Source organism: Homalodisca vitripennis, chromosome 5 (genome assembly GCF_021130785.1).
Source record: "Homalodisca vitripennis isolate AUS2020 chromosome 5, UT_GWSS_2.1, whole genome shotgun sequence".
Lineage (NCBI taxonomy): Eukaryota > Metazoa > Arthropoda > Insecta > Hemiptera > Cicadellidae > Homalodisca > Homalodisca vitripennis.
This window is the reverse complement of record NC_060211.1, coordinates 171,210,286-171,225,607: the sequence shown is the minus strand read 5'-3', so window position 1 is coordinate 171,225,607 and position 15,322 is coordinate 171,210,286. Positions and strand designations below refer to the sequence as shown.

At 32.2% G+C, this 15,322-nt stretch overlaps 1 protein-coding gene across 1 annotated transcript; it reads left to right on the top strand.

Annotated features, from left to right (window-relative positions):
- Positions 1-4,148: 4,148 nt before the first annotated feature.
- Positions 4,149-12,152, top strand: LOC124363159 (60S ribosomal protein L34-like). The gene is made up of 4 exons (XM_046818299.1): positions 4,149-4,280; positions 9,120-9,192; positions 10,805-11,002; positions 12,028-12,152. Exons 2-4 carry the CDS (start codon positions 9,128-9,130, stop codon positions 12,110-12,112), a joined length of 348 nt encoding a protein of 115 aa, XP_046674255.1. The 5' UTR covers positions 4,149-4,280; positions 9,120-9,127; the 3' UTR covers positions 12,113-12,152.
- Positions 12,153-15,322: the final 3,170 nt, after the last annotated feature.

The window sequence follows — 15,322 nt, the reverse complement described above, 5'->3', positions numbered from 1 at the left end:
ACCTATGTGGTACACTGCGGCAAGATCGCAGAGGTAATCCAAAAATCATCGCAAGAAATAAAATTAAGAAAGGTGAAGTTGTAGTGAAGAAAAACGGGGAAAACCTGAAAGTGACCAGTTAGAGGAACAAGCGATGGATGTTAATGATTACAACTCATAGTGAACAGGAATGTCACTACGATAGTTAAAGATAGATGTGTTTGGCATATAATGTGGCAAAAATAGGAGTTAATATCTTCGACCAACTCACTTCTTACTACAGCTCATTACAGAAGTCAGTAAAGTGGTATATAAAAGTTGCAATCGAAATTCTTTTGGACACATGTGTTGTGAATTCTTTCGTGCTTTTCAACAGCACAAAGGAAAAAAGATCAGTAGGATTTACTGAAATTCAGGACCCAACCGGCAATGAAGCTGGTTGCAATCGGGGAGTAGAACCAGAAGATGATGCAATAGTTGCTCCACAAGAGCCTCATTTCCGGTATAAATTACATTTTTATTTCTCCCTTATTGAATGTATTATACTTTGTAAACTATTTGTTTATGATAAATGTCTCACATATGATTTTATAGAACTAGTCTAACTTGTCTCTACCTCAGTTCCTATATTCCCTCTTATCTATCCCTTTTAATAACGTCTCTAGTGACTGCCTCAATAAACATTCTAGATAACTTATTAAGCATTAGACTACTGTACTAGTTTTCAGTCAGAAGATGAGTACAAAAGCACGATCTAGTTAGCCATGAGGACGAAACTCGTGAAGTGCGCTACCGTTGTCTTCCCTGCTGTTGAAATCAAGTCAAGGCACAGCTGTTGCCAGAAAAAGTGTAATAGGGTGACTACGTATTAAAAACTGTCCAGAAGAGCCTTCAAGTGTCTCCCTTGCTTTAATATTCGTCATTAGTAATTGTTTCCTCAAAACATTTTAAGACCTGTTATTATGTAAATAATTTTATGTTATGAAATGTTATAAATAAATAACCTCTTTATGTAATAGTGCGATTTAAGCAAAGATTTATCACTTGAAAGTATTTTTTTTATATTTAGGCCCCATTTTGAGTTTGTAATGTGCCATAGAAGTAATAACGGTTTCATAAATAAAAAACGTTGTACAGTAAGTAACTATTTTATCGTTGCCCTTAAAATAGGGGACACGTGTATCACCGGTGTTACATACACGCCAAGGTATTCATGAAGGCCGTATGCTACATTTAACTGTAATCAATACAACCGTATTTGTACTATAACCTCTAGCGTTGATTCGTTTACGACTTGTAGCACACGACGTGCTTGACTAAAATACCCTGTGCACCACCGATGATGTAAGACGTTCAAAAGTTCGTCCTGTACCATCGGTGGCACACGACGTCGGGTACTTGTTAGGCAGTGTTGAATTTTTATATTGTATTCTTTATTAAACATTTTTTTACATATTTATTAAAAGTTTCTCAATCCAATGAAGTATTGTACAAATAATAGCAGTTTTCTTTAAAATATATTTAACTTCTAAACGGGGTGTGTGTATTAAGTCCTAGGTTCATGTTTCATGAAGTTATGTCGAAGTGTTGAGGATTGTAGAAGAAGTGATCTATGAGGATATTTGTAATAGTGGGATTTGGTGTACGCGATCTACCTAAAAATCGCAGTTCACACTCTTTGCGTAATTTTTTCCGGAGAATCACCCATTCTTCCTCCGGTAACATCTTCCCAAATGCAAGTAAACAAGCAAAGGGACATTTGCTCCTGTAATATCATATTAAAACATCTGCTGTGGAATATCGATTTGATCGGTGTCATATTGCATCGCTACCGTCACATAACTGTGTAACAGGGAACTTAGGGCATGCATACGACTCAAATTGCTATGTATACAGGGCCTAAACTATTGTACTTTAATTGTATTCATTGACGCCTGTAACAATGATTTACTGTATAACTGTAACTTACCCAACGACTACAATGATACCAGGAAAGTGATTTAACGGTCTCATAAAGCCAAGAAAATTTCAATAAGAAAATACACCAAAACCTCTTTACTTGAAGGGATTACAATCTGGAAATCGTAAACTATGAAGTAAGCGATTCTATTAACCTTCTAATAAAATTTGGGTGGAATCGAATGACGAGGATTAAAGGAATTAATCTTTAAAGATTTAAGATATTTTGTTATTGAAACCCCCTTTTTGACAATGGATATGGTATTAAAATATAGTGGAAAAGTTTATTTAATGTCCAGGAAAAATAAGTTGCCGATCAACACACTTTTATGTTGTTACGTTAGATATGAGAAAGTAACTTTTTTAATTTCTTGGAGGTGAGTTTGGTCCAAGATAAAGTTTGGCCAATATACCACGTTGCGAAAATAATGTTTATACATTTTTATGTAAACAGATTACTTATTCATAATTTAAGTTGATACTATTTTAAGCCTAATCTTAGTTAGATATACTAGAAATAAATTAATGGCACATAAATTAAAACGTATAATACACAATATTAAAATTATCCGTCATGTCCCTCCACCGCACTCTGTCACACCGCATCACCCCCCTACCATTCCCTTCTAATAGTTACAGTTACTTCGAAATTGTAATGGACGATAAAACAAATTTAGCCTATGATAGCATTACAGTTATTAGATTGACCTTTCTCGTCCATCGATACGGTCCCTTTAAATAGACATATGGTGGAGCTCAGCCGGGCCTTTGAGGGCCCGTGCCCCAGTAAAATTGTCCAAAAACGGGTTGAGTACGGACCTGATTGTTGGCAGTGCTTTGGAAATCAAATCTGCAGAGACCTTCACTGGGAGTTTAATCAGGATCTAGGTGAGGGTACAATGTACTTAATCGTACGCGTTATACAATGCACTCTATGCTAAGCCACTTGGAGTGTCTTTTAGTCTTTACATATAGAATATTAATTTATTAACTCATGAATTGTACTGCAATGCAATGCCGTGCGTAAATGTGCTATTACTACAATATAATTAAATTAGTAATATTGCTTTAGATAAACCGATAACGCTGTTTAAAAGAAAATGAATCTTTACACAGAAAATGCGAAGCATTAAAATAATGGCCCATTTTCAACCTGTAAATTTGAGATATTGTTGAATGTTTGGTGAATACTTATTTCTATTTAACATACTGTCGTACAAAATTATTTCATTATTTTATTATTATAACTATTTATACAGATTCTAGGGCTTTGTTTATGAATACTTTGACTTTATATAATGGAGTTTTACTGGAAATATCTGTTACATTGTTTTTTATAAATAATATTAAATTAATTTGGTTTAAATTTTGTTAAATAAAATTATTGTTTCCAAAATTATTTGTACAAATACACTAATTTAACAATTCTGTTAGTGTACATATTTTCATTGGATATATTTTCTGAACCATCACTATAAAGAAATTCAAATATTACAAATATTTCATAGTTTTAGCAAACAAATATAATTTCTAAAATGATTTTTACCGGTGATGGCGTAAACTCCTAGAGTTAACACTGACCCCATTGTATAAGTCATCCTGTATTATTACGAGAAAATCAAAGAAATGCTAGATCTTACAATATTTATAGTTATCTACATATAACGTAGCTATGGTAGGAATGGTTAATTCAATTTGTATTTTGAATTTAGCTACAGTTATTTTATTGTAGCGGCTGGTATATGACGCTATCTCAAACTTGACTTCTGGAATCTGAAAATCTTCTTTTGGAGAGATAAAAAGAAAGTCGGCGACGAAGAATCTCAAAACTAACCTTTTCATCGTTTCGACATCAGAGACACTTAAACATAGTTTAATTCTCATTGTCTCATCATGTACACTTAAGTGCATTTCGACGTTTTTGACACGATCTCTCAATCAACAACAATCATCAATTACAATGAATATACAATCAATTACAATTAATATATTTATGTATATAATTTGTTTTATAACACGGGAAGAAGTATCTTATTCCTAGTACATTCAGAGAATCATATTAATAATCCTATTTTATTAATGAAGATTCCATTTTCTTTTAAGCCTTATATAATTATTTCTGTTGTCTAAAGAGTGTATTGGGAATGTTGCTGCGTAATTTTATCTTTACAAAAGCGATACCACAGTTTTGTATACAAGATGTTGAATGTATATTCTATGCACTAATTTTGGTTGTCTAGGTCTGTTCGTTCAGTAGGTCTTGCTTCGCGTACTGCAACTTCCTTTTCCCTTTCAATTCTAGGTTCTTGTGTCGCTGCTTCTCTCCATTGCGGCGATTGCTGGTAAGTAAAATTTATATCCTTTATTATCTATTTCATCTGAATTCAAATGTATGATGTTAAATGTTAATGTTGCACATGTATAACAATATTTGTATTTGAGAACTTATTCTTTTAATTTCCTATTCTCTTCGAACCTGGGTTCATATGATACTGAAATTTTTACCTAAATGACAAATTTACCACGTAAAAGATAATAAATGAGTGAAAATGGGATTTTAGGATTAGTCCTATCACAGCATCAATTGATGTAGGCTAATGCAGGACTCCATAAAAGAAAAGGAATTGTTTTTATTTTTCTTTGACTAACATAACCTCTCTCAGTTGAAAATGACCCATTTAGTTAGGTGTGGAAAATACAGTACATTGCAAATAATTTAATACCAAAATAGCATGGTTAGTTGGTAATTAGTTACTAGTAACCTGTTATTCTGGTGTCAACTTTCCAAGTAATGAATTAATTACCTTGTCTTCTTCATTAGTTTTGGTAAGTTATTTGGGTTGTAGGCTGTATAGTCTAAAAACCTTTTCGTGCTGTGGCTAGTTGAATGTTTACAAGTCCCACTTCACATGATTTTATATTTTTAACCTACCGAACCCTTTGACTAGTAATCCCGAAATGAATTCGGGAGCACCCTTGGTAATTTTGATAGCCGTGTGGGAAGGGCTATGGTGCTAAACAGTTTTCACAATAATGTTTCGTGATGAATATCTCTCGCATGAATACGAATGCGATCTAGAGAAATAAACAAGAAACACTCAAGTAGTTTTCGTCGCTCCCACTAGATCGCAGTTGCTCTTTTATTTAGTTCTTTCATACCCAATTGGCGGTATTCAGGCTACGTGACATTATTCAATAAGTTGTTCCAAGTAATCAGCGGATTCTATTTCTGTTTGTGTAGTAAATACAGGTTGAAACCTCTCTTTTATGTTACAGGTTACCTTAATTGTAAATGTTTTTTGTGTTTACCGTGGGTAAATAAGCGTGGGTGTTTGTGTAATTACTGATTACGTAAAATGACGTGATAAAGACCTGGACACATTTTTGCTAAGATGCTCCCCTGAGACTCACTGCTCGGCATTTTCCCACCACCATCCCCGCTACAGATAAGAAGGACTAGCCAAGTAGAGCTACATGTCTAGATAGACCAGCATCTGCGAGCAGCGGCTCAGAACATATGGACGTGCGGCCGTTGTTACGTTCTGCTTTGTGTCTCTGACTGTTTTCGCGCATTTCATACCATCAAAAATTTCTGAGGAGACTTGTATACATTACTAAATTGTACCTAACCTGTGCCTTAGTATGTTTATGGGAAAATTCTGAATATTTTATCTTATTCTTATACTTTTTTATTCTCATAAATATAATAGCTTTAGTACATAATTAGATTAATTTCTGTATAAATACAAAACAGAACTTCTAAAACGTTTTCATTGAGTGTTTTTTCATAATACATCTATTGCAGTAAACCCAAATCGTACACTAAAGCAAAATATAAAAAAACCTATTTTTTAGGGCACTCTTACTGAGAAAAATTCCACCAGTCAAAGGGCTAAGGGGAATTTATTTAACCTATTTCTGTGTCTTACAGTACACTTCACCAACAGAAGTTTCAATGCTGTATGACATTAAGACTGCCACAATGAAAATGGACACTTTTACTCACTTAATATAAAATTATACATCTCAAACAAATATTGTGCTATCACCTTTGTTTTTGTTTTGTATTTACAGGATGAGTTGTACAATTGGCGTGTCAAAGTGGGATAGAGTAAATAATTGGTCCCGATTTTTTTTTTTTTTTTTTTTTTTTTTTCTCTATATTGCACCTATTGATAGCACCAAAAGATACCAATTAATTAATTTAATTAATTGATGCGGAGCAACTTTCCTTATATTATTCATCCATGTTTCTTCCTAGGTAGGCTACATTCTTCTCAGAATTATTAGGAATATAATTTTGAGATGTATGGTTATGACCCTTTGTACATATTCTATCCAGAGGATTTAAAAATTATGTTTTTGTCATTAGATATTAATTCAAAAACACTTTTATCGACATTTTATTGTTTTATATTCATCATTTATATTATAAATTATTATAATTTATATTCATTGTTTTTTTATTGTTATATATATAAATGTTAGTCAATCCATATCAAGTGGTCCAAAGGTGGTTAATTCAAGATTTTTTATTTTATTTCATGTTTTTACCATAGAAAGTACAATTCATTAAGAGACAAGTCCATCCATATCAAATGCTCCAAAGGTGGATGATTGAAGATTTTTTATTTTATTTCACATTTTTACCATAGAAAGTTTAATTCATTAGCAGTACAAAAATACAATATTATTTTAATTTTTTCAGCTGATGGCAGCCATTTTTAGATTATTTGAATGCTAATTTCCAGGGACTCAGAGCTCTGCGCTAAATTAAACATCTCAACTTCTATTCATCCTAGAACATTAAAGTAAAGTAAAAACCAATCTCTACAGAAAGATCTGAACATTAATAAAGACCATTGAGTAGTATGCACCTAAAACTAAATATATAATAAATCTAAATACCTGTTCAAAGTTTAACCCAACAAGATTACAAAAATGGATTTTTATTCAAGAAGGCAAATGACTATGTGTTTGTTTTTTTTATCTGAGAGATAAAGGTGGGTACTCCAAATTTTGTGTTCCTTGTGTTAAAAAAATTATATCATTACAACAGAGCATTGAACATGTTCTAATGCAAGTGAAAGTGTAAATTGAAGAAGTAAGATATGAAGTGAATGATATCTTTAACCATTTTGAATCTGACTTGAACAAGACTAAACTCAAGCCAACTTTCTATATTACCAAAACTAGCAAAAATTAAACAATGTTTAAAGTTTTGGTGACCATAACTGTTTAGCTGTCATAAAAAAATAACCTTATGAAAACAAGAAATTTCGGTACTTTGGGATTATACCGACCACACCAGTATGAAGAACACAAAAATATAAATTTATAGAAACAAACATGATAGAACGAAAAAACAACTGTTTAATTATAAAATTACAAACTTACAAGTGTTTCCAGGTATTGTGATCGGTATCGTTGTCGCTGTTATCTTATCTTTCTCGAGAATCCCGATTACGGCCGCGCGGCATCACATGATTTGCACGGTACATAATTGCCTTTCCATTACAATTAAATTTATATTTCTGATCAGCCCCTCTAGAATTTGATATTTTACTGATAGGTACTATCTCGAGGGATGTTTTTCTTTCGTCGACATCAGCGCGGGCTTCAGCAGCTGGCCGGAGGCACTCGCATTTTGGGTGGCGGAGTGTGATCAAGAATAAAAACAAGTTTTAAGTGTTTTTTCAATAAAGAGTTTAGTAATGTTTGTTTTTGTTGAATTTTTGTGTGTTTAGAGAAATGTAGAGGTAAAACACGGAAGTACAACAAAGCGACGAACCAGCTGAACGGGCGGCGAGACTCTGCAATCACGTTATCTACTAGACCGCTCGACTTTGACCTCTGTCTGAGGATGGGGAGGGGTTTGCGATAAGACAATTCCTGTTTTATATTGATGAAATATTGTTCTACGCTAATCTAGTAATCAGTAGAAGCAAAATGTCAAATAACGATTCATGTCTGGGTGTGGTCGGTATAATCCCAAAGTAGCGAAATTTCTATGAACTCTTAACTAAGTACTTTTGGTCTTACAAGCATTGTCAGTATCAGCTGAAAGAACTTTTACTTGCTTTCGTCCCTTATTTGTTGTCAACAATGACACAATTAGTAGAGTTGGAACTCGTAGATTGGTTTTTGGTAACTACAGAGACAATATTGGGTAAATGTTCACTATAGCCCTTATTTGAGGTTTTTTGTAATATCTAAGAGTACTGAAATACTCTTAGATCATGTCAATATTGTCGACCTCGATATCTCCTTCCCTTATACCTCTCCCACCTTGAGCAAATTTTCTGTGCAGTATTCACCCTTGTTTCAAACAAATGAAATGCAGAGATTTGACCAGAATTCTATGTTTCAGAACATCAGATTTTAAAATTTTTCTGTGGGAAAGCTTTCCGGTACTTGTTTTATACGCATATGGTAATAAAAATGTTTCTTTTCTGAGTAATTCAATATATATATTTATATAATATATACATACATATTTATTGAATTACACAATGGTGCATGGTGCACAGTTCACAGAGCCACTATAGTGACCCGTGGCGCTCTAGGTTCCTCACATCTCCAGTCACTTGTGACTTGCAGTCAAAGGGTTATTAATGGTTAAGGAAGCAGTATTAACCCTTTGACGTGTTTAATATTTATTTGGTATTGCATTTACTTCAGCCATTTCACATTATGTTGTTTTTTTTTTTTCAATGAGAATGCTTTAGGCCTAATAGTAAATCAAAAACAACAGAAATCAATTAAATATCGGAAAGATGTAACAAAGAACTAATAGTTAAACTGGTTAACATTAATGCCTCTGACCAGCAGTGCTGGCTGCGAAGGTGCTGTCCTGCACTGATGGCGATGAACAAAACCCTCGAGATCGTTGAAGTTCACAAAGATCTTAAATTTCTCTTACAAAGTACAAGAAAACAACACATTTTTTGGTACATACTGAGGTTGATTTAAAAAAATGAAACATTTTTTTACTCGATATAAAGTGAGCACCTGTGCAAATTTATTGTGTAACAAAAAATCTAGTGACTTACATTTTATTATTAATTGTATTGTTAATAGTATTAATTGTTAAATATTGATTTTGACTTAATTTATAGTAATAATTGTTAATTGTCAGTTTTCAGCTCTTCCAAATGTTTAAAAGGTTTGTTTTTTTGCAGGTTAAAAAATGGTTCAGAGATTAACTTATAGGAGGAGGCTCTCCTACAACACAAAGAGCAACAGGAGAAGGATGTGAGTTGTACTTGTAATATGTCTTTGATATTCTCAATAGATGTGACCATTGATAAGCTAATCTATCATGGTTTTGTAATATAAATGTAGTACTTTTATTATGTAGATACCTGAAATGTATAAAAAAGAAATATCAATAATACAAGGATTTTTAAAAGAGAGTGGTTGATATTGTCTTGTATTGAAACTTTTATTCTGCATTAAATCATCATTAATTAGTGACAACTTTCAGTAAAGTCCATGAACCTAGAGCCAATTTTAATTGTTTAGACAGAGAGAACCTGATTTGTCTTGAAATTTTCCCTAAGAAAGAAATTACTTATAGATTGTTAGGCTCCTGATCAAATTACTATGATAATGGAAAAATCTCGGTTTCACACATGGATATCAGCAGATCAGCATTTCACCAAATCTTGATCAGCTGGCCAGCTTGAACAGTATTTATTAGAATGTGCGATTTTTATTCCCATTAAAAATTTAAATCTTAATTAACTTACCCCTTTTTATATGATGTGCGAAAACTTCTTAGGTTTTTAATAATCTTAGCTTTTAGTATACAAATGCTTTTGTCCTATTTATTAAGATTGTAACTCAATTCCTATATTTGTTTAAAATACCTTACTTTGAGTAAAATAAAAACTTGACTTTTGACCAGTTTACACAGAATATATGTAATAAAATTGAAGAAAAAAACTATTTTACTATTCATTAGTTGCATACATTTTTGTCTAGAAGAATGGTTATTTATGGTTTATATTCTATAGTCATTTCTGTGTGTATACAATAAGATGTATTGAAAGTACTGATTATGCACTGTACAGAGATTGGCTGGAGGGTTAATATTTGTCTCAATTGTGCAAAATCAACATATAATGTACCGAAGTAGGAAAATTATGTAAGGGGAATGGACAGTTAAAACTATACATGAAACTGTAATGAGAAAGGAATATTGTGATCTGTCTCACAATGATGGTAAGAGTAAGTGAAAAGAGGATAAATCATTCCTGTATTTTATGTGCTGCATATTGGCGTGCATATTTAAGTGCAGGAGATTCTCAGCATTCTCTAGACCTTAGGCTATGTATGTGTGCAAGAGTTGTCTCATTCACTCTTAGTACATATCTTATGCTTCTGAGTTCTCAGCATAAGAGTGAGGTTAGCACACGTCAGTTTTCTGTCTTAGTTTAATCGAAGAGCACAGCAAAAATACTACATCAAATTCAGAGCCACTGAGTCACTTTGAACTTTGAGCATGTTAGGAGAGCTACTAATCTGACATTCTCTCCCTCTATTCACTTTGCTCTTTTTTTGTATCAGTTGTTTTGAATTAAAAAAAATAGCATGGATGTTTTTCATGATCCGTAATTTGGCTCAAACCCAAATTGACAGGAGGCGATACAAGCTTAAAAAATAAATATTTACAAACACTTTTCGCACAAACATTTACATTTTCTATTTCATCGTTTGTTATCGCTGGTAAATTTAAATGCTATTCTAAACTGCATTTTTTCATCACCATTTTGATTCATTTGTTATTATTAGAATTTTTTAAAAAGTCAAAAATGTAAGTAGACAAGCAAATTGATGTTGACAATGTTTTATTTGTTTGCAGTGTGAGAACACCTGGTGGACGGTTAGTATATCAGTATTTGAAGAAACCCAAGAAGATCCCCAGATGTGGACAGTGCAAGGACAAGCTGAGGGGAATCCAGCCTGCGAGGCCCATGGAACGCTCCAGGATGTGCAGGCGCAAGAAGACAGTGAAGCGTTCATACGGTGGAGTCCTGTGCCACAAGTGTGTCAAGGAGAGGTATGTAGCGGTGATAGTGACCAAACAGTCATGGTTTGATATTGATCTAATCCATTGATGAAGCAATTACTCTAGCCTGTCTAGGACTGAATGTTTGAATTGATTTTTGAAAAAATGCACATTGTACATTAATACAGTGAGTTTGGAAACATAAATTGCTCAAATTTTCAGGACACTTTAGTCTATTTGGTTGCTCTACAATAGTATTTGTTGCTTTCTCTAAATAAGTTTTTATTTAATTCTTTTTAGTACATATTTACACATGTTTTTAGTGAGAAAAACAAAACAAAAATAAAAAGCAACTGTCAATATTGAAATATATTTTTGTTTGTCTGTTTCAATAAATTTTTATTCAAAACAGCACAATGTTTTTTACATGGAAAACCAAGTTTTATTGGATTACTTAATTATAAAGCATAACAACAAAACAATCAAAATTCACTTGTAACATTTTATTCACTTGTTTGATTTTTTGACAAGCTTCTGAATTAGTTTTCTGAGAGACGAGATAAAACTGTTTTGTTACATTTAGTTGTTATTATTAAATGATAATTGAAAGAAAAAAAAAAACTATACACATCACATAAATGACCATTTATTTACTTTTTGTAATTCACGTTTTGTCAGTCTTTGAGTATCTTTGATATCCCAATATTACTATCCCAGTATCTGTTTACTTCTGAAGTACACAAATTGTCTTGTTCCATGAAGTAGGGGAAGAACTAAACTCATTCAACAACTATGAACAATTAAACACTAAACATTGAGAACCCAATACATAGAATGTAAGCAGAACATTGAAGAAAACTTAGCATATATAGCAAAATTGTAAACAATAAGAAAACAAGCTATTTGTTGTGGTTCCAGTGTGTAAAATAACAAATTGAAACGGATGCACGAGGGTACAAAACTGCGATATAGCAGAAAAACAAACAAATATGTGATTGTTAGTATTACTCGTTTGTTAGACTTACCTGTTTGTTTATTATTGACAAACTTTATACTGAATTTATTGTCATTTGCAGGATAATCCGAGCTTTCCTTATTGAAGAACAGAAGATTGTGGTTAAAGTCCTGAAGGCTCAAGGAACAAAGGCTCCAAAAAGTTAAACAGTTATGTTAATTTTATAAAACCACTTTTTAAAATGTGTTCTGTTATTTTCTTTTCTTTCCTTTCTTCTTCTTTGTGGGAAATAGACATCATATATCCATTCATTTCCCCCCCAGAAATATGCAATATATTGTGATAAATTGCATAAGAAAATTTTACTGGGATCTGACTGCTACATGGGCTGAACATTAACCTTTTGACATAAAAAATAATACAATGATAGAGACAGAAGGGTAGTGGCAAGAATAATATCTATTATGTTATGCTATTATCTTAGAGCCCATAAAAAACATTTTGAGACAAATTAGACCTCTATCTTTAATGAAGCAGATTCCACAGAATTGTTACTGTTTGTAAGAACTTGATTTAAAACAAAACAATTAGTATAACAAATACAACTCTAGAATGCATAAAACTAGACAAATGGTTTTGGGCATATGGATAGACCTATTAGTAGTCAAGGAATGTTTAGCTGGTATAAAACAAAAATTACATCTTTTTGACAAGTCTGTCACAAGGTTAAATTTGTTTTTGTTTTTTGGAAATTTTCCACTTATAAACAGTGTGACAGCTGTTCACAGAAACTAACAGTGAAAAAAGCTGTTTTAAGCCGTTGTACTACTAACATGAAATCCAGATCTACATGGCTGTGAAGTTTTATTTACTATAATGACTTTATGAAACTAGGTACATTTTAATACTAGGAACTTTTAAGTGGTAAGTAAAATAACCAAATTTTTACTTGGTCCAAATTAATCAGGTCCCCTGACGGACCTGTTTCCGATTTTTTTTAAGACCAGTAAAAATTTATGGGACAGACGTCATGTATATTAACACATTTTATTGTCGAGATATGTATACGAACTACCAAGAGTGGAGAGTTCTACAGCAATTGAACCAGTGCACTATGGGGTTAAAGAAAGCCTTTACAGTTACACAAACATTAATCTTTTTTTATTTTTAAAAGTGAAAATGGGTATCAACTTACCAGGGCAAAAGCAGAATAATTTCAATCTAGAATTTTTAAATCTTCAAATATCCCAAAAACTGGAAAATAATAAATTTTGAGGTTGGGGAAAATAAACATAAGGTATTGGGTGAATAGTTAAAAGGTTACTTTTATTCAGTGTATTGTATCTGATTTTTCTTGCTAAATATAATGTTTCATCCATTTCTGTAATAAGTATAGTTAATGTATAATTTTTTGCAACTTAAAATGGTATGCAATTATTTTTATTGTTTCTGTCCTTGTAGAATATATAAAAAAGGCATTAAAAATTGACCTGCAAGTTAAATTATATCTGACATTATTAATTTGTATACATTAGCATAAAAAAATGAATAAAGATCGTTTTGACTTGACTATTCTAAATTTGCAGTTACCATATGTAAGAACTGCACAATTCAAAATTGTGTTTTTTCACAAGTTTAGGTGTTATATGGGGGTATTGACGTAGGTACATTGTTAGGATAAGATCCCAAACTTGGTGTTTTAGTGTGTAATTCAGTAACCCCTGTTCTAGTAGGAATCGAGGTAGATATAAACAGCTGGGTATTGTACAGCTGAGCGTATGTTTACAGTTCTTGCGATTGTAATCTTTTGTAATGTGTTGTATTTTGAAGTTTAGAATAAATGTCTTTACCAATTGATATTTTAGTTTATTGAAGTCTTTGGTTTGGAAACGACAATAACATGGAAAAATTGTGTCAAGATACTAATTTAAATTTTTTTAAAATATGGAATAGGTCCAAATATTAGAAATAAAGACCAGATTGTAAATGATATGGATAAAAATGAAACTGTTTTGCAACTGATAAAAATAAAGGAGGTGGAAGAACAATGATGATATGGATAAAAATGAAACTGTTTTGCAACTGATAAAAATAAAGGAGGTGGAGGAACAATGGGGTCATTGTAAACTAAATACTTCAGTGGCCAGGATGACATGACCGTAGTATAAGTATAGTAAAGACAGCAAATTCAGATATTAGTAATTGAATTAACTCTCCATGTGTCTCAGGTATATTTCAAAACAGCGAAAGTGGTCCCCTTATATAAGAAAGATTACACTAGAAATGTGCTAAATTATTGACCTGTATCTTTATTACCCACATTACTTAAAATATGAAAAGGTAGGTACAGGCAATTCATAGACTTTATAGATAAAAACATTCTAAACCAAAATCAGCATAACTTCAGACCAGTAGAAAGTGTGGCTGTTTATTTTATTGAGTCGGTAATAGAAAATATACAACCGGCTTATTTATGAATCTTTCTAAAGATTTTGACAGTGTCAAATACAATACTAATAGAATATACAATCCTGTGGGTTAATTAAAAAATCGTTGGTTCAGTTCATATCTCTCTAACAGATCACAGTATGTTCAAACTATACCCACTTGATTAATTACCAAAACATCACCATACAAGCTGTTTCAGTTTGTAGTACCCCAAGGGTTATTCCTATACTACCTGGCAAGGGTACATAGCATATTAATACATCATTTAAATAGCAAACTTCTCTCTATACAGATGATTCAAATTTTTATTATCTACAAATTCTGCCGAATAGAGTAAAATTTGTTCTTTTGTATTAGAACTGGAATATTTTCCTCAATTCTTGGAATAATTTTTGAAAGGTCACAGTCTCATTTTACATCCACAAATAAAACGGATTTTGTACATTTTACAAGTAGGCTAAATACTAAATTAAGGACTCATAATAACTTACGACATCATAGAACAGAAAACTGTCACATTTTCCCAGGTTTATTAGTAGACCAACATCTGAATTGGGATGAACATGAATTGGCGCACAAAACTCTTAATTGAAATAAACTCTGGAATTTACACTTTGTCAAAAAATGCCATTTTACTGTAATTTGAGGGCTGTTCTTGGTGTCAGAATGTTCCTACACTCTTTCTGGCTGAGTGTACATGATGCTTGTTTTGTATCGCAGATCTTAAGTTGCTGAGAGTTTGGCAATACCTCTGAGTTGACAGTTTGGCTACTTTCAAGAAAAACAACGAGAATCACTCCCTAAGTGCCCCAAAACACTGTTGCCATGATTTGTCTTGCTGACTAATGTTTTATCCATTTCTGCAATACATATAGTACATGTATATAATTTTTTAAACTTAAAATAATATGTAATTATTTCAATTGATTCTGTCCTTGTAGAATATGTAAAAAGGTGTCAATAAATGA